At 38.4% G+C, this 19639-nt stretch overlaps 1 protein-coding gene across 1 annotated transcript in view; it reads left to right on the top strand.

Annotated features, from left to right (window-relative positions):
• Btaf1 (B-TFIID TATA-box binding protein associated factor 1) overlaps positions 1-19639 on the top strand; it is an 85938-nt gene that overhangs the window by 21079 nt on the left and 45220 nt on the right. Inside the window, exons 4-11 of the mRNA XM_032891868.1 lie at positions 1366-1509; positions 7013-7176; positions 8991-9127; positions 12368-12497; positions 12979-13047; positions 15889-15978; positions 16814-16909; positions 16998-17174. Of these exons, the coding sequence (XP_032747759.1) occupies positions 1366-1509; positions 7013-7176; positions 8991-9127; positions 12368-12497; positions 12979-13047; positions 15889-15978; positions 16814-16909; positions 16998-17174 (1007 nt within the window). The remainder of the gene's footprint in view (positions 1-1365; positions 1510-7012; positions 7177-8990; positions 9128-12367; positions 12498-12978; positions 13048-15888; positions 15979-16813; positions 16910-16997; positions 17175-19639) is intronic.

Genomic DNA, 19639 nt, shown 5'->3' with positions numbered 1-19639 from the left:
CAAATTAATGGGTCTTTGTGGCTGGTCTCTGTGGATATGGTATAGAGGTAAAAGATTGCACTTATTTTAGGATTGCCTGTGCCTGTGTTGTTTTTTTTTTTTTTTTTCTTTTTTCTTTTTTTTCAGAACTGGGGACCGAACCCAGGGCCTTGTGCTTGCTAGGCAAGCGCTCTACCACTGAGCTAAATCCCCAACCCTCTGTGCCTGTGTTTTAAAGCAAACATATGCCTTTGAAAAGGCTGCAAGGCATACATTTTAGTTAAACAAACTTTTATTGTGTATTACTTCATCTAAATTTCATGTTTTGGAATCCGGCAACACAGTGTCTTTTATGTTACAGTATGAGCTCTATCAAAGGACAGAATTACAAGTTTAGTTTTCAGGCATTGAGGGTTTTGTTTTGTTTTGTTTTTTTATAATAAATGTTTCCTAGTTGAGAATTCAATAAGGAGAAAGTAGATTAATTTTTAGTCGCTTAATATAAATCTTATCTTTCTTAAAAGTTTTTGCTTTTATTTTTGATCTGTTATTTTGAGTTTTTATGTTAATTTGCCTTTATCTAATGTAAACCCAGAACCTTCTCATTTCTAGCTCATTATCCCCAATTATCTTGGTGAATAGACACAGTGTAGCTCATTTTAGGGAACTAATTATATTAGCATTAAAATTTATACTGAAACTGCTTATAAGAAAATATTCATGAGGTTTTTGTTCTTTGTTTTAAGTTAAGCGGTTACACTTTACAGCAGATGGTTGCAAATGCTGGATTAACTCTTGTGTCAGTAAGCCGTAGTTTAACATTTGTAGCTGACCTTTTTTGGGAAGAATGTAGAGCATTTTGAAGATCTTGGGTTTCAAAAGGGTGTATAATTTCAGTAGCTTGTCATGAGTTTACAAGTGGAGTATGGACAGCAAGTCTTATTGAATGACTTGTTTATATCCTGGCTGTTCCTTAGACACAGGGAGAACCAGTGTTTTTAACTTACTTATGCATACATTTTGTGCATGTTTGTCTTCAGATTTAGCAGTACAATTACCTCATGCTGTAACTCTGGAGGTCTTTAACCCTTAAACAGTAAATTAAAGTATAATATTTAACATATACATCAACATGAGGATTTCTTCCAATAGTATACTTTCATGGTTGGAAACATGTATATATACCCCCTTACCATTTTTATGGTTTGTAGAAAGGGAGTTACCAAGTTAATAATTGATTTTCAGAAAGCTTAAGAACTGGCTGTAGATAAATCACAGTAGTTTTTCTATTTATTTGTTTCTCTTAAATATTAGCCAATTTTTACAAGTAATGATATACCATGTTCTTTCATTCTGATAAAAATAATATTTTTAAACTTCATCTAGAACCCACAGAGTGTTCTATGGAAGATTCATCTACTACAGATCGATTAAATTTTGACAGATTTGATATATGCAGATTGTTACAGCATGGGGCATCACTTTTGGGGTCTGCTGGTGCAGAATTTGAAGTTCAAGATGAAAAATCAGGTTAGTAGTCCTGGAGAAGTCTGAAATTTTGCTTTCAAATTAGTTTATAATTTGTGCTGTGTAATATATAAGGAATCATGAAATGTAAATTGACCGAAGTTTTTAATGCATGGAGAGTTACGGGTAGATAAAGTGACCAACAGTGCTTGTTCTAAAACTGCAGTAATAAGAACCAATACAAATTGGGGCAGTATTTTCACAGTTCTGGGAATTTGAAGGTTATTTTATTGTTGTCTTCTCTTATGTTTTGAGTAGTGTTAGAACTTGTGCCTATGTCCAAAGTAAAAAGTTGAAATTAAAATTAAACCTCAGGTAGGTAAATGGCTCATTACCTTTAAACCTTCAGAATTCTTAGATGCACAGGTAGTTGAATACAGTGCCTCATACTTCAGAATGCCAGCTCATTGGAGGCTGAAACAGGATCATCTGAGTCCAGAGTTTGGAATTAGTCTGTGTAACATAGTGAGAGCTTGCATCAAAAAAATCCAAAACCAAAAAGGGTTATTATAGGAAATTGAATGTTTTTCCTACTTAAGATTATAGCCTTTAGTAGAAAAAAAAAACCTTGTTTTTAATGGATTTCTGTAAATAAATAAGCTGTCTCTTAATTTAAAAAAGGGGGCAGGGTGTCACATACTTTAATCCCATCAGAGACAGGTGGATCTCTTGAGTTCCAGGCCAGTCTGGTCTGCATAGTAAGTTCTAGGCCAGACAAAGCTACACTGTGAGATTTTTTAAGTGATAGATGATTTTGATTATGTATGGTCTGGCAAATTTGATTTTTTTTTTTAGCCATTTATTATTTTATATGTGTATATGTAGGTAAGGAGCGTGTGTATCATGCTGCACATACTAGAGTTAGAATTTTTCAGTTCTTGCTTTCCACTGGGTGGATTAGTTCCTGCATCATTTCACATTGCCACCTATTGCAATTTGGTGGGATCCAAGGGATTGCATTTCTTTCATGCTGTAGCCAGAGCTTTTTTGATATGCCAGAAACTGAACTTAAGGCATTTATGCTGCAAGATCTACTAGCGAGTTAAACCCCACCTCTTCTTTCCTTCTCCCACTTTAGTTTGGGTGTTTGTATGTGGGTATATGTGCACACGTGTATTTGTGAGGGCCAGAAGTAAACCTCCTGTTCTTGTTGATTTTTCAAAACCGGGTTTCTCTGTGTAACAGAGTTCTGGTTCCCTCTGTCCAAACCCTAGCCATCAGTGATAGCACACAAGTGTGCGCTAGCTATTAGACCATGGTTCTGAAAGCCCTTGAAATCAGATGCTGTATGTCCAGCCCCCAGTTTTAGTGTTGTTGTTGTTGTTGTTGTTGTTGTTTTGATAGTAGTCACCTTAAGGATATGAGACACTTATATTTTATGGTTGTAAAATATTCTACTGTGTGGATACCATGCCTTACTTATATTTTACTAATTTGGGTGTTTTCACTTTTTGACTTATTAAGAATATGCTTCTGCCTAGGGCTAGTGAGATGGCTTACTGCTTAAAGTGTTTTGCTCTGTAGAGGATCCATGTTTGGTTCTGAACCTGTATGTAAGTGATGAAACTACCTGTAACTCCAACTCAGGGGAATCCAGTGTCTCTGCTCTATGCACATATCTCCCCTGCCATACGCATTAAAAATAAAAATAAATATTAAAAGGAATAACTTACTATAAATCATTCATTTAAAAGTTTGTGTATGGACATGTTTTCATTTTTGGAGTAGAATGCTGATTTATATAGTAACCATGTTTTTCTGTTGAAACTACTAGGTTGTTTGTTTGTTTGTTTTATTTTTGTTTAGTTCTTGAGATAGGGTTTCCCTGTGTAACAGAATCTTGGCTGCCCTGGAACTTGATTGGTAGACGAGGCTGGCCTTGAACTCACAGAGACCTGCTTGTCTCTGCCTCCAAGTACTGGGATTCAGGACTTGCATCACAAACTACCAGTTTTAACAAAGTGGCTCCATCTTATATTCCACCAACAGCGTATGGGAATTCGAATTTCTCTACAGCCTTGCCAACACTTTATTGTCTGACTTTTGATGCTAGCCATACTTGCTAATGTGAGTGCCATCTCTGTGGTTTTGTTGTTGTTGTTCTTTTCAGCTGACTAGTAATAGTAAGCATCTTTCTTTTCATGTATTGTCCATTTTCTCTCTTCTTTGTAGAAATGTCCATTCAGAGACCGTTGCAGAATAATTGGTCACACTGTGAACCCCAAAATTGTGTTATTTACTGAAAAGATCTGTTTCTGTTTGTGGCAAGGTTCAGCCATTAGTACACACCTTTAATCCCTCTGGCTGGAAAACAGACATGCCCTTAGCACACACCTTTAATTCCAAACAATGAAGGTAGAGTTAGTTTGTAGAAGGAAGCACTCATGTTAGAAGGTGATGTTTAATTGAGTGGCAGACAAAGTGAGGAGTCTGAGAAAGAGTTAGGATATGCCCAATTCTCACAAGAAGAGTGAAGAAAAAGAGGCTACTTAAGAGAGAGCAGTGCAGAGAGAGAAGAGAGGAAGAAGGCAGTTTTACCACGATTGTTACACAGAGACAGGTTGCAGACAGAACAAGCAAGACACAGGGAAGACAGAAGGAGCCAGAAGATTAGAACAGAGTGCCAAAGTTAGTATGGGGCCAGCAGAGCAATTCAGGAGAGGCCGAGAAAAGGACGGGTGTGTGTCAGATTGAATCAGTCGGCTTGGAGAGGAGTTAGAGCCAGAACAGCTGAATTGAGTCAGCCACAGAGACCAGAACAAGAGAGGGGAGAGCTTATGCGGCAGCAAGTCTCAGAGGCTGGAAACATTCGAGGCCTAAATAAGACTGTAGGCTAGAAGCTTCCAAGACTAGGCCATAAGCCTCAGAGATGACAAATACTACAGGCGAAGTATCTTTTTTAAGAGACTTTGCTCAGTTTGTCCTTTATTATGGCTTAGAAGCATTCTTTATGTGTTCTAGATACAAGTGCCTTACCAGATATATGATTTGCATATTATCATTATTTTGTGGGTTGCCTTTTTATTTTCTTGGCCCTGTTCTTACGGTAGAGGTGGGATCAAACCCAATGCCGTGTGTATATTTTGCTAGTGTTCTATCACTGAGTTAGAACCCTTGTTTTCATTTACTTGATGATATTCTTTGAAGCATAAAGTGTAATTTTATTAGGTTCAATTTCTGTATTTTTCTTTTGTTTTGCAATTTTTATGTGCCACATGTAACATTCTAAATCAAGATCATTTACCAGTATGCATTGTTCTGGTCCTTTTTTTAACTTTAGTTCTTTTTTTTTTTTTTTCCCGGAGCTGGGGACCAAACCCAGGGCCTTGCGCTTGCTAGGCAAGCGCTCTACCACTGAGCTAAATCCCCAACCCCTAACTTTAGTTCTTATATGTAAGATTAATTAATGTTCTGTTTTAGCAAGTTTTTTGTCTGTCTGTCTCTTCCTTCCTTCCTTCCTTCCTTCCTTCCTTCCTTCCTTCCTTCCTTCCTTTCTTTCTTTCTTTCTTTCTTTCTTTCTTTCTTTCTTTCTTTCTTTCTTTCTTTCTTTCTTTCTTTCTGAGCTGGGGACCGAACCCAGGGCCTTGCGCTTGCAAGGCAAGTGCTCTACCACTGAGCTAAATCCCCAACCCCTTAGCAAGTTTTTAAATCAAGAAGTATCAACTTCCAATTTTGTTTCCTTGTATGTCTGGGAGCTGGAATTAGGGTAGTTGTGAGTGATAATGAATGCTGAGGACTCTGGAAAAGCAGCAAGTGTTTCTAACCTCTGAGCTATCTCTTTAGTCCCACTATTGGTTCTGTTAAATTACATTCTACTTACTCATTTGTGCATGTGTGAGTGGGTTTGCAAGTGCCCAGGTGTCCTTGCAGAGGTCAGAGTGCAGCTCACAGGAGCTGTTATCTTCTTTCACCTTGTGGGTGCCAGGGACCAAAGTTGGCTCACCAGGCTTGCAGTCATCTCTTTATCCACTGAGCCATCTAGCTGCCTTGAGATAATTACTGTTTTATTTTATTTCTTTATTTATTTTGGAAACAGGGCCTCCCTATGTAGACCAAGGTAACATAAAACTCATAGAGATTTACCTGTTTTTGCTTCCTAGTGCTGTTTTTAAGAAAGTATTTTTATATAGAGTTTAAAAAATTATCTTAGCTGTTATAAGGCTAAGTTTCAACTTTTAAAAAATGTATTTATGCCAGGCGGTGGTAGTGCATTGCTTGAAACATTTTAAAACTTACCTACTTTCATTTCCTTATCTTAGTCCTTTGGGCTACACCATCTCAGAACATACAAAAGAGCACTCTTGGGATAAGCATTCATTCATTTGTCAATCTTTTTCTGTCCAACAGAGTCTAGATTTTGGTATTATGGCCTATCAGGGCCCTTCAGAGAAGGTAAGGTAGAGCTATAAAATAGTAAGACTGATTTCCGTAGGTGCGAATCGCATCATCTCGTGTACACTTGGTAACTGACAGGAGAGCAGCTAGGGTCTCGGTGGAATTAGGACATTGTTTTCTGATGACTATAGGTAACAAAGTTTGTGGGCTCTTCAAATTAATATGGTTTAATTCAGTTGGGCAGAAAAGATCTTAGTCTTCATCTCCTTTTCCTCATCCTTTTCTTCTTCCTCATTCCTTCCCTTCCCACTTCTGTCCCAACTCCTCCTCTTTTTCCTCCCCCATCATCATCATTACAAGATCTCATTTTATATCTCCATCCTCCTGTCTTAGCCTTTTAGGTAGCTAGCAGTACAGCTCTGAGACTTTATATCTGACAACAGGTGTTTACTTTCATTATTATTGTGCTTATTGTCTGTCTGCTTGCAAGTTTTCCTGTTTGTCTTTTTTGTCTTGTTTCCCCTCCCCCTACTCTTTTGTAAACATATCTCATTAGTCAGCACTAGTAGACCTAGTTGTCATGTCTCTGCCTCCTGAGTGCCATTCTGCCTGTCACTGGTTTTGTTTTGTTGTTTCTTTTTTTGTTTTGTTTGTTTTTGGAACAGGGCCTCACTATGCCGCTTTGGTTATCCTGGAACCCACTATGTAGACCAGGCTAGCTTCAAACTCACATAGATCTATCCACTGATTCTCAAGTGTTGGGATTAAAGGTATACACCACCATTCCTGGCTCTAGTTTTGTTATTTTGAGACAGTCCTACTGTTAATCCAGCCTGGCCTTGAATTTAAACTAAGGAACCCTGGTTGACCTCATCTGTGTAGCCCAGACTGCTATCTCAGCTTCTGGGTACTGGAATTATAGGCATGTGGTACAACTTGCAATTAACCAAGCAAATGTCTGACAATATGTGTTTTGTAATAATTTTTTTTCTTGTAGTGGGAGTCTGTTGAGACAGGGTTTTTCTGTGTGAACCAGACTAATCCAGACTCAGAGAGAGATCCGACTGCCTCTGCCTCCTCAATGCTGAGTTAAAGATCTGCAGTACTGCTGCCTGACTAGTAAAACCTTGTTAACTAATTTGCATGGATTGTATTTCTTCTCCGTCCATAGGTGAAGTGGATCCTAAAGAGAGGATAGCACGCCAACGGAAATTATTACAGAAGAAACTTGGACTTAATATGGGAGAAGCAATTGGAATGAGTACTGAAGAACTCTTCAACGATGAAGACTTGGATTATACTCCAACTTCAGCAGCCCTTGTAAACAAACAATCTGTAGGTAAAACATTGGGTGGCTTGATTGCAAGTAACAGCACAAAGAGTTGGCTTCATTTTGTTATGCAGTTGCACCAAGAAAAATGCTGTGCTTAAAGCTACTTGTTGCTCTTTAGTGCCACTCCAGCTCAGGGTCTCAAGCTGAGAATCTGGCATAGCCTACAGACAGAAGGCCAGCCTGTCTCCTACACGTCAGACTGCCAGATACATGCTGTGCTAGACTGTGTGTGCACTAGTATTAAAAGATTCTAGTTGCTTAAATGGATGAAAGTAATCTTTGGAGAGTGAGAAAAGGACTGTCACAGATCTGAAGATAATAGTTTAGAACTGCCATTCATAGCTCTAAAACGAAAGAGGAAATAACATTTAAAAAAACCCAGGAAAATAGGAAATTAAAAATGTAATAAGATTGAATGAATAAATCAATAAATGGCTATAAGCTACACTGTGAGTTCTGAGAGCCAGATTCAGATCCTCTGCAAGAATAGCAAGCACTTTTGTTTGCTGAACCATCTTCTCCTTAGTCCCCCACAGAGTTATCTTACTAATAATTTAGGAACACAAACTTTTCTATTCCTAAAGGCAGTCTGTTTAGAGTTATTTGTTTATCTTTCCTAAAATTTCTACGTGAGTGCTGGAGCTTCAGACTCAGTTCCTCATGCTTGCCTGGCAAGCACTTTATTATCGAAGATCTGTGTGTACTGTACTGTTGTGTGTCCATTTAAAACATGTTATTCTTTCCTCCACTCAGTATAGCCTAGTATACCAGGATATGCAGATTAAACACATTTATGTGGTATATGTATGTGCTTCTAGGTATATTTGTTTATCACGCAGTTTCTGTAGTGTCTTCAATGAATAGAAAAACACCAAAACAAGCAGGAAGTGGCTATGAGGAAAGGATCATGTGGCTAAATTGATGATAGAATACTGGACCAGTTAGTCACTTAAGGCTATAATCCTTTTCTTTTTTCTTTCTCTCTCTTGCTGCTGCTTCTCTTCCTCCTTCTCTTCCTTCTTATTCCTCTTCATCATCATCATCACGATAAGCATCAGTTTCTTTTTTTTTTTTTTTTGGAGCTGGGGACCGAACCCAGGGCCTTGCGCTTCCTAGGCAAGCGCTCTACCACTGAGCTAAATCCCCAACCCCGCATCAGTTTCTTTTATTGAGATTTTATTTTCTCAATTTTTGATGATATTGTGATTATTTTGAAATATCCACTCTTCAGAAATTCTCCTTGTTAGGATTATTTATTTATGCCATACCTGTAGTACAGAAAAGTTGTGAAACAAGACTTAGTTGGGAATAGAGAATTAAGAAAGAAATTTCTTTTTAAGTTTTTTTTTTTTTTTTTTTTTTTTTTTTTTTTTTTTGAGCTGGGGACCAAACCCAGGGCCTTGCTTCCTAGGCAAGCGCTCTACCACTGAGCTAAACCCCCAACCCCTTCTTTTTAAGTTTTAATTATTTATTTTTTTGAGACAAGGTCTCTCTATGTAGCCCTTGATGTCCTAGAACTCACAGAACACCATTGCCTCCCATGGGCTTAAAGGCCTAGTGCCATTTTTTAAGACAAGGTCTTCTTAGGTATCCCTGGCTTTCTCACCATCCTTCTGCCTTTCAAGTGCTGGAATTTTAAGTGTTCCAGTACATATGGCTTGAGAGTAAAATCATGATAGATAATAGTGTAATATTATCAAAAAGAATGCTTATCTCTCTTTATTAAAATATATGCAATTATTTCTTTCCTAAGATTGAAACAATCAGTATTTATTTTAATTTCTGGCAGTTTAAACTCCTTGTTTTACTCTTTTAGACTCTCCAAGCAGCTGAATTGATTGATTCAGAATTCCGAGCAGGAATGAGTAATAGACAGAAGAACAAAGCTAAAAGAATGGCCAAGCTATTTGCAAAACAGAGATCCAGGGATGCAGTGGAAACGAATGAGAAGAGGTAGTGATCTTCGTGCTTGTTTCCTAAGAACAGTGTGTGTGTTTGGTTTATAGGTAAACTCTGGGTGACTTTGCTCTACTGAGTAGTAATGCTTGGATTGTTTTACTCAGGACAGAAGATTTACTGTTTGCTACTGGGGAATCAGATTGCTTCTCCAGAAAAATTTATTGGAGTAGGATTTTTGTTGTTGTTTTTATTATTTTTTTCCTTAGTGATATTCAGCCTCACATGAAGACTGAGGACCTATAATGGGAGAGCATTCTAGTCACGGAATAGAAACACCATTATGGAATATTCAGGGTGGCAGAAGTGCATCGAGTGAAGAATATTAGAGAATGAATTCAGAGAGGGGTTCTGAGGGTCACCAGTCAAGATGATGTTTGTGCTAAGTGAGAAGTGGTGTCAGGGTGTTATCCCCCTGTTCTTGTACTAAATAGTGAATGGTAATCTGGACTTGCTTAGGTTAACCTTTCTGTAGAAAAGAATTCTGAACTAAGAATCATTTCTTCAGCCTCCGAATGAATTATTAAAAGTGTCACCTGTCTTTAAAAGGTAGTTCAAAACAACATCTTTCAGGTCCATCTCTGAAGAGTGTGTTAAGCTGTAGATTCTTGGGCCCCTCATCTATTAAATCAGACTCTTAGTGGTGTTCAAGAAATGTTTGAGTAAGTGATGAGTTAATAAATAATGCAAAGTCTATAAAGTTATGTCTTTGTTGTAGATTATAGTACTTCGGTTCTTTAAATTCACATAAAGCTAAGAAGTGTTTACAATGTTCGAGAATTAAAGAGTATGTTCCTGGACAGCCAGGGATATACAGAGAAACCCAGTCTTAGAAAACCGAGGAGGGAATAAAAGAAAAAAGAAAAAGTTAAACACAAACCAGGATGACAGTGGCGCATACCACTTGAGCTAGAGACAGGCAGATCTCTTGAGTTTGAGGCTACCATGGTCTACAGAGTGAGTTCTGGGACAGCCAGGGCCACACAGAGAAACCCTGTGTGGAAAAACAAAACAAAGAATTAAGCATAAATAGCTAAACAAAAAAATCCATTTAATAGAAATCTATGCTTGAGGTTGTTTTTAAAGTGTAAACTCTTTATTGAAATTTTTTAACTATGGGATTCCCCCTGCAACCCACAGACAGGGTTTTTCTGTGCAGCCTTGGCTCTCCTGGAACTCCCTTTGTAGATCAGGCTGACCTGAACTTACAGAGATCCTCCTGCTTCTGCCTCCTGAGTGCTGGGATTAAAGCATGGACACCAGCTTTTTTATTTTTAGCTATGGGATTTTTTGGTTCTTTTTTTTTTTTTTTTTGGAGCTGGGGATCGAACCCAGGGCCTTGCGCTTCCTAGGTAAGCCCCCTACCCCCGGGCTAAATCCCCAGCCCCTAGCTATGGGATTTTTAAGGTGAACAACGTGTTAAGGTCATAGACATTAAATATCCTTAAGGTAAAATGTTCCAAAAATCTAAAACCTTGAGTCTGAGTTTCAGATTCCAGAGGATTTTATCTTTTGTTTTTGTTTTGCCTTTTTCTAATTGTTTTTTTTTTTCAATAAAGAGACTCATCTAATAAGGTCTTTGTAAATATCCTCAAAAATAAAGTCTACAATTAGAGTGTTACTGATCCCAAACTATATGAGATATTCATCTTATGTTAATTTAATTAAAGTCTGTAACTGGAAGATAAACAAAAGAGAAAAAAGTTGCTATTAGTTTTTAGTCATACTTTTACTCAAGTATTTGAATATTACACCTTTTCACAGTTTGTTAATTATGTGTTCCAAATTCTTACTATGACCAAGGCAACTATAACGAGAGAGCATTTACCTGGAGGCGTGCTTACAGTCTCAGAGGCAGCTGCCATTATTGTGGCGGGGAGTCTGGCAGCGTGCAAGGCGTTGGAGCAGGAGCAGGGTAGACACACCCTGATCAATAGGCTGAGAGAGTAAGAGTGAGGCTGGGCCTGGCATGGACTTTTGAAACCTCAAACCCCACTTACCGGGGACACACTTCCTCCAGACGCCACACCTCCAGTCCTTCTCAAACAGTCATGACTAAGCGTTCAAACATGTGATCCCATGGGGACCATTCCTAATCAGACCACCATGAAGGGGATGTGAAATATGGGCAGACCTTGATTTTGAGTTTTTGGTTAGATGATCTAAGAAACCTTCCCATAGCTTAGAATAAAGATTTGAGAGAAGGGTGATGGCTCTTACTGTCTAGGAAAAAACCAATCCCTGAAAGTGCAAGTAAGAAAGTCTAGAGATAGAAGGTGCCCTGCTAGTCTAGGCAATAGGAGAGAGTTAGGTGAGGGCATGAGGGAGTCTTCAGTCTCTTCCATGATCATACGGAACAAGAGCAGTTGGCCAATAGTTCACACTGTTAGAGACGGAGTCTGAGCACTGAGAAGCAGAGGCCAGCCTGGTCTACAGGGCTAGTGTCAGGACTGTCAGGCCTGGGCAGGGAAATCCTGTCTTGAAAAACAAATAAACAAGCATATATGTAGAGAGAGGGAGAGATTCAGAGAGAGTAAGTATTCTTTAAAGTGCATTACTTCTTTCATTTCTTCTGAATGATGCATAAAGGTAGTTTGTGTTTTATTCCATTTGTTGACTAGGCTGACCTTGAGCTTATGTTCTTGCCTCACCTTGGTGCTGGAAAAAAAGGTGTGTGCCACCACACCCAGATAACTTGTTTTTTCCTTTATAATATTTCTTATAAAGCTAACCTTTATATTTCTTTTCAAGTTATAAAACAGTATAGTACTTTTTCAAATTTTCTGTATACTTTATCAGCGGTCAGTTTCTGTATATTTTTAAAATTTTTGTTATTTTTTTTTCATATACTATATTTTAATCATATTCTTTCAAACAAATACGACTATCTTGGCATATTAGTTTTCTCCAAGTTTCAAGCCTAAAAACGTTAGTGTCATGTTTGACTGGATTTAAATTGTAATCAGAGTTTAAAATAAAAGAAAGGGAACTGGTTGTAGAGATGAAAGAATGTTAGATTGGAGATTCAATTTGAAAGAAAAAAATCACCACTTCAGAGAATAACAGGGTATATTTTGTTCAAAATATTGAGTTCATTTTAGTTGATGTAAGATTGCTGAGTAAGCTACTCCAGCAAGGTAACATACCCATGCAGTGAGGACAGTGGGTTCTCTGACACACATTGTAGAGCATTTGCATTCCTTCATATACTTTTAAAATTGATAACTTCTTTTTCAGCAATGACAGCACTGATGGAGAGCCGGAAGAAAAGAGACGGAAAGTAGCAAATGTCGTTATCAATCAGACTGCGAGTGATGCCAAAGTCTTGATAGATAATGTTCCAGAAAGTTCTTCCTTCATTGAAGAGGTAGATTGCAATTGTTTCTTACTTTACTATTTTAATTTTTAGCTTTATTTATTATTTTTTTTATGTGTATGGATGTTTTGCTGAATATAAGTCTGTGTACCACTTGCATGACTAGTGTCCATGAAGGCCAGAAGAGGCTATTTATTGGACCCCTTGGAACTGAAGTTACAGACAGTCGTGAGCTGTCATGTAGGTGCTGGGGATTGAACCTGGGTTCTCTGGAAAAAACAGCCAGTGTTCTTAATGACTGAGCCATCTCTCCAAGCCCTTTTTATAAGTTTCTTAAATATATTCATGAGATATTGTTTGTCAACAAAGAAATTTTATAGTAAATATCTTATACTTTAGAAAAATATTTTAAAATATTAAAGCCTTGTTACTATTGCTAAGGCTACAAGTAAATATAGATTTTTGACACTCTTAAACTGTTAAATCTTGAATGCAAAGCTTTGATGTAGTAATTTGTATCTTTCTCATTTAGACAAATGAATGGCCTTTGGAAAGCTTTTGTGAAGAACTTTGCAATGACCTTTTTAATCCTTCCTGGGAGGTAAGGTATCTTCCTCTTAGGCAAAGATAACTTATTAGGATACCTGTTTTTTCATCAGGTCTTTTAGGACTTGTAACATATTATTTATTTTTATCCAATTTTTTTTATCTCCACCCCCCCACACCTCCCTTTGGAGGGTTTGAGATGTGGTCTCAATCGCATCGTGTACCTGGCAGGCCTGGGACTCAGAGATTCCTCTGCCTTTGCCTCCTGCATGCTGGGATTAAAAGTGTATGCCACCACACCAGGTTTAACTTTTTTTTTTTTTTCTTTTCTTTTTTTTGGAGCTGGGAACCGAACCCAGGGCCTTGCGCTTACTAGGCAAGCGCTCTACCACTGAGCTAAATCCCCAACCCCTCACTTTTTTTTTTTAAAATAAGATTTATTTATTTTATTTATATGAGTACACTGCAGCTGTCTTCAGACACACCAGAAGAGGGCATCAGATTTCATTACAGATGGTTGTGAGCCATCATGTGGTTGCTGGGAATTGAACTCAGGACCTCTAGAAGAACAGTCACTGAGCCATCTCTCCAGCCCTCAAGTGTTCACTTTTTTTTTTGTAATTTTTTTTTTTAAGCAAGCAAAGGTCAAATTTTGCCTCCTTCCCACCCCAATTCCCTGTCCCTCAACAGTACTGCTAGGAACCTTCCTCAGATTCCAAGCCCAGGGGCTCCCTGTGAGTACCAGCTGGTATGCTACCTGGCCCCGAGGTAGATGGGATTAGAAGAACCTGGTGTACAGTTTTTGGAGCGTTCCTATTGAGCACAGTCCTGCAAGCTGAGGGGCCCTGCCAGCTACCAGGTCCCTTCTCCCGAGGATGACCTGTGAGGCCTTTGTTCTGGGTTCTGCCTTTAAGTCCACAGTCTCCTTGAGAGGCTTCTCAGGAGGTGGCAGTTCTTGGATTTCACTGGTACCTTTTGGGGCACAGCACTCCCCTCCTTTTGGGTGCCTCCAGTCATATTGTTGCCAGGAAATGTTCACTCTTATACCACACCTGTAGTGAGCAGTTTTGTTTTGCCAAGAAAGTAATTTTAGGGACTAGGTGTATAGAAGCCTATACTTGGGCTCAAACCTCAAGATCACCAAAAAGGGAAAAAAAAAATCAGGATGTATAGCTGTAGAAAGAGTAGTAGTTTTCAAACCAGTTTCAGAAGTAATTAAGCCTCTTCGGATTATTTCTTCAAAGAAAAATTTCAAGCATGTCCCAGCATGTAGGAAAGATATAAATGAAGCTTCTGATCAAATTATTGGTTTGTTTTCCCAAACCTTTAATTGGCCTTTTAATTAAACAAACAAAACAAACCTGTCTGCGCAGTTTTTCTACCGCACTTTAATGCTCCCCAGGGGGCTGTGCTCCCACCCACCCATTCAGGTTCTCTGGGATGAAAGACACGCACACGTTAGCTCATTGTTAACCTGCCTTACTGGCTCAGCGGCTGGGTTCGTCTAAGCCTCTTGTTGCTAGTGTGCACCTGTCTTTACCTCCAGCTTAACACCTCTAAATCTGCCCTAGCTTAGTTGCCCTGTTACCTTCTGTGGAGCCTGTAGGTCTTGCTGCCCAAGATACTTTTCGGGTTTCTCTTTCTGCTTACATTTTGGAAGATCTCCCCTGCAGATCTGAGTCAATTCCATCTCTCTCCCCTAAGTATACCTATCCTCCTCTTTCTGCCCTCTCCTCTCTCCTAGCCTGAGGGAACCTGGAAGTCCTGCCTCTTTCTACGCAGCCATTGGCCACTGGCATCTTTATTGATTGATCAAGAACCAATTGGGGACAAGGACCATAGTGCATGGACACCATTCTTTTTTTTTTTTTTTTTTTTTTTTTTTTCGGAGCTGGGGACCGAACCCAGGGCCTTTGCGCCGATAGGCAAGCGCCATCATGCTGAGTTAAATCCCCAACCCCATGGACACCATTCTTGATCAAAGCATCAGAAATACTCTCCTTCACAAACCTGCTTTGGGTCTATGGGATCTAGCTCATTGGAATAGCACTTTGCTTAGCATGTATGAGATCCTGCCTGGGTGTGATCCTCAGAATGGAAAAAAGGAGAGAGAAAAAGAAAAGGGGTGGGGTAGATCTTGCTGTGAATACCTTTTACGATTAAGTCTTAGCTCAGAGAGCATTTTAAATAAATAACTATAGTATATAGTACAGGCTTTTCTTCCCTTAGGAAGCACCTCCTCATCTCTGAGAATGCTGATTGATCCACCAAATAGAAGAAAGCACTACTCATTAGACAACTTGTGTGATGTGAATCCTCCTCTTTTGGCACCTGACTACTTTTTTTTTTTTTTTTTTTGCATGTACTTCTAAAATATCAATATTTGGGCTATACAGAAAAATTTCTTTCCCTTTCTGTTTGTTGAGTTCTGAGTCCAGGTTGAGACTAGGCATGGGAGTGAAAGCCAGGTGGATTTATATCCTAGAGTTAGAGAATAACTATTTTGTTGCTCAACTTTGAAAACCTCCATGTAACAAAAAAAAATTGTGAAATTAATAAAGGTACTGTTTATATTTTTTTGTATCACAGTACAAAATGCATGTTATTTAAAAACATGACTGTAGGCCGGGTGTGGTCACACATACCTTTAGCCTAGCACTGGGGAAGTATTACCAGACTGGTCTTTGTGAGTTCTTGGCCAATCTTCTATACATAATAGCTTCCAGCTCAGTTAGGGTTAGAAAATAAAACCTTGTTTGAAAGACTGGCAAGATTATGCTTTAATAGAGTTTCTGTAGCATCAATGCTGACTGGAAAACATTTTCATGTTAAAGAAAATGAACTTGACTTCTTTAAACATTTGACACCTGATGTTTGCTTCTTGTGGTTTTTTTAGGTTCGACATGGGGCGGGTACTGGACTCAGAGAAATTCTTAAAGCTCATGGGAAAAGTGGTGGTAAAATGGGAGACAGCACTTTAGAAGAGGTAAGTATATTAAAATTATGATTTAATTTAGTGGTTGGTCTGTTTTTCCAATTTAGGAGGGAGTAACAAAAGCCATGTAATAAAGTCAGAATGCAAGGTGAGTAAGAAGAACTGTGAATAGGTAAAAAAATTCAAGTTTATTGTCATAGAATGAGATTAGAGAACAGAGATCTTCAGAAACACTAGAGTGGAAAAATATAGAAGAGCATTTGAGCAGGATAATGCAGGAGAGAGTAAGATAAATAAAATAATACTGATTGCTAGCAACATTAGTGTAGTAAGAAACTCTAGAATTAGCATAGATAGCAGAGGACCCGACACAGAGTAACCATTAAGTAATTCCTTTGCTTTTGTTTTCTTGGAGGTCTGAGAAGCTTTGATCATCTTACTGGTTAGCTATGGCTGGCTTGGAATTCCCTGTGTATCTTTTTAGCCTGGAACTCACAGAGATTCCCCTGCCTCTGCCTCTGCCTCTGCCCCTGCCTCCTGAATGCCCAGCCTGTAATTAGTTGGTTTTTTTTTTAAGAGTACAGGAACATAATAGGAACCATGAATATAAGAATTTTAATGTAGTGTTTCTGAATATAATTATCAAAGAGGAGATGGTTACATTTGAAGATGGTATATAGAACTCTTACATGGTTTGGTAACTGTTCATTCTACTAAGATAATGTCTCGGGGTGTGTGTGTGTGTGTGTGTGTGTGTGTGTGTGTGTGTGTGTGTGTGTGTGTGTGTGTGTGTGATTTTTTTCCACCCATTTTTGGACCTAGCATATCCACTCTCCCTAGAACAGAGTTGATTTTTACCTCCTGTTAAAAATGGTTGTTTTAACAGATGATTCAGCAGCATCAAGAGTGGTTGGAAGACTTGGTCATTAGACTCCTTTGTGTTTTTGCATTGGACAGATTTGGAGACTTTGTTTCTGATGAAGTAAGTATCCCCCAAGTGAAGCTTTGCCTGCGTTGTGAAGTCTGTGTCAGTAACTGTTCTGCTTATGTAACTCCTTTCTGTTCTCAAGGTTGTAGCTCCAGTTCGTGAAACTTGTGCTCAAACATTAGGTGTCGTTTTAAAGCACATGAACGAAACAGGAGTTCATAAGACAGTGGATGTGCTGCTGAAATTATTGACACAAGAACAGTGGGAAGTTAGACATGGTGGTCTTCTGGGAATAAAATATGCTTTGGCAGTTCGTCAGGTAACTAACAGTTTTTGAAAGGGCTTTTCCCTCTTGTGTGTTGTGGTGTAGAAATGGGTGTGCTTGATTGCTTGTTTGTTTGTTCCTTGTTCTCGGATCTCCCATGTCTCTCCAGCCGGCCTGGCACTGCTGTACTGACTGGCAGGCCTCAGGGTTGCAGACATTATTCTGCCTCTGCCTTTTCTTTTTCTCTTGGGTTCGAAGAGTACAGGTGTGTGTCATCATGCCAGGCTCTAGCTTTCTTGAAAAAGTGTCACAAAATAGGTGATGCTCCTAAGAATTTACAGAGAAATCAAAAGATGGTTAGTTATATTGTTACAACTCATTCAGTCTATCTCATACTTCTTTAATTGTTTAAACTCATTTAAATATTGAATTCATGGTCTTAGGTCTGTGAGAATGAAGTTATATAGGAGATATATATTCAGAGGATATAAACAGGAAACATACAGCAAGGATCAAAGCAAGCAGTCTATACAATCATATATATATTATTCACTAATGTTTTTCTTTGTTTATCCTCTATAAGAAGTCTGAGAAAGAGTATATAGGTAGCCTTACCATTTTCACGTAGGGAAACCGAGATCTAAAAAGTTAGAAGCCTTGTTTAAGGTTATAAAACTAGGGTTAGTACCAGAAGTCAAAAACATATGACATCTTTTTTTTTTTTTTTTTGTACTAGAGTGTTTTATAATCCAGTATTCCATTGTCAGGCTTCATCCTGGATTAAAAACACAAGCACATGTATGTGTGTGTGTGTGTGTGTGTGTGTGTGTGTGTGTGTGTGTGTGTGTGTGTGTGTGTGTGTGTGTATATATATATATATATATAATCTACTGTTGAGCATTAATGCTCTCTCTGTAGCTTAATGAAAATTTTGGTATACTGTAGCATGCCATGGCTAGTAGTTGGGTTCCTAGGTTGATTCACAAAAGACTATTTTAAAAGAATTGTTTATTTCATATATGTAGGTACACTGTAGCTGTCTTCAGACACACCAGAACTGGGCATCGGATCCCATTACAGATGGTTGTGAGCCACCATGTGGTTGCTGGGAATTGAACTCAGGACCTCTGGAAGAGCAGTTGGTGCTCTTAACCACTGAGCCATCTCTCCAGCCCCACAAAAGCCCTTTTAATTTATGATCCATAATTTTTTTTTTACACAAAGTTCAGTGCTAAAATGATAAAAGCAAGTGAGGGTTGGTGCCCAGGCCTGTAATTGTAGTGCTTAGAGTCAGACCTCTGTGCTCCAAAGTCCTTATCCCAGTGTTGGCAGGTAGAGGTAGAAGGACCAGAAGTTCAAGGTCATCCTTCACTAGATAAGTTTTTGCTTGGGATACACATGAGGCCATGTCTTAGTAAAGAAAATAAAAAAAATAAATAAATAAAAATAAAAAAAAATTAAAAAAAAGGAATAGTGAGGCAAATGAGGAACTAGAGAGAAACCAGGACTGAATCTTTTCTTACCAATGTGTAATTAACTTCCTGAATACTTTGTAAACTGGCAGGAATTTAAGAGATTGTCCTATTTACTGCTCTGGATTAGCTTCTCCTCTGTTCTCTTACTCACTAATCCAAGAATAGAGCTTCCCTTCCTATCCCAGAAAAGCCTTTTGAAGTTACTTCTAAAGTTGTCTTTTTCTTTTGTTTTTAAAACTACCAGCAATAAAGCATTCCCTTGTGGTTTCTGCTCATAGACCCAAGCTCTCTACCACTTAGTTTACCCTTTCTGCTTTTTCTTGCTTTTCCTGGCCCTTCCTAGTCGCTGCAACCCACCCTTCAAACACAACCTCTTACTGTCTTGTAGCTTCTATAAAACACGGAATGGAAAATGCCTTGTTAGTATAGCTGTACCTATTTGATAATAAGACTAATTTTAAAAAACTTCTTAATGTTTGAGATTATAATTACAGTATTTCTTGCATCTCTTTTCTCCTCCCTCTAAGACCTTCCATACACCCCTCCTTGCTCTCTTTCAAATTTATGGCCCTTTTTCCCCCCTATTGCTACAACATGCCTGTATATATATTCCTAAATATAATCCACTCAATTCATATGATGTTACTTTTATATATGTTTTCAGGGCTGACCATTTGATATTGGATAACCAAGTGACATGTTCTTTCCTGGAAAAGACTTATTTTTCCTGTAAAACTAATTTTAAAAAAAAATGTTGGTCTTCTGACAATGAGCTGACATCTTTTGAGAAGCATTTATTTCTCTTTGTTTTTAAAACTTGTAAATTTTTTGTTAATGTACAAAGAGTTGGTCTCATGCATTTTTAGTTTATAAAAGTTTATTACAGTGTATAACAGGCTCTAGGAGCACATTTTATTCTGGCTCTAGGTGTCAAAAAGCCATTCTGGTGGGGAATTCAGATGTTTCGATAGGAATTGAAGTGGGCCATCATCATCTTAGGTACACGGGACAGCTTACTTTTTGTCAGATTTTGTTATTCTACCT

Source organism: Rattus rattus, chromosome 2, assembly GCF_011064425.1.
Source record: "Rattus rattus isolate New Zealand chromosome 2, Rrattus_CSIRO_v1, whole genome shotgun sequence".
Taxonomy (NCBI): domain Eukaryota; kingdom Metazoa; phylum Chordata; class Mammalia; order Rodentia; family Muridae; genus Rattus; species Rattus rattus.
Note: the sequence above shows the minus strand (reverse complement) of the source record. Positions and strands in the feature narration are given on the sequence as shown.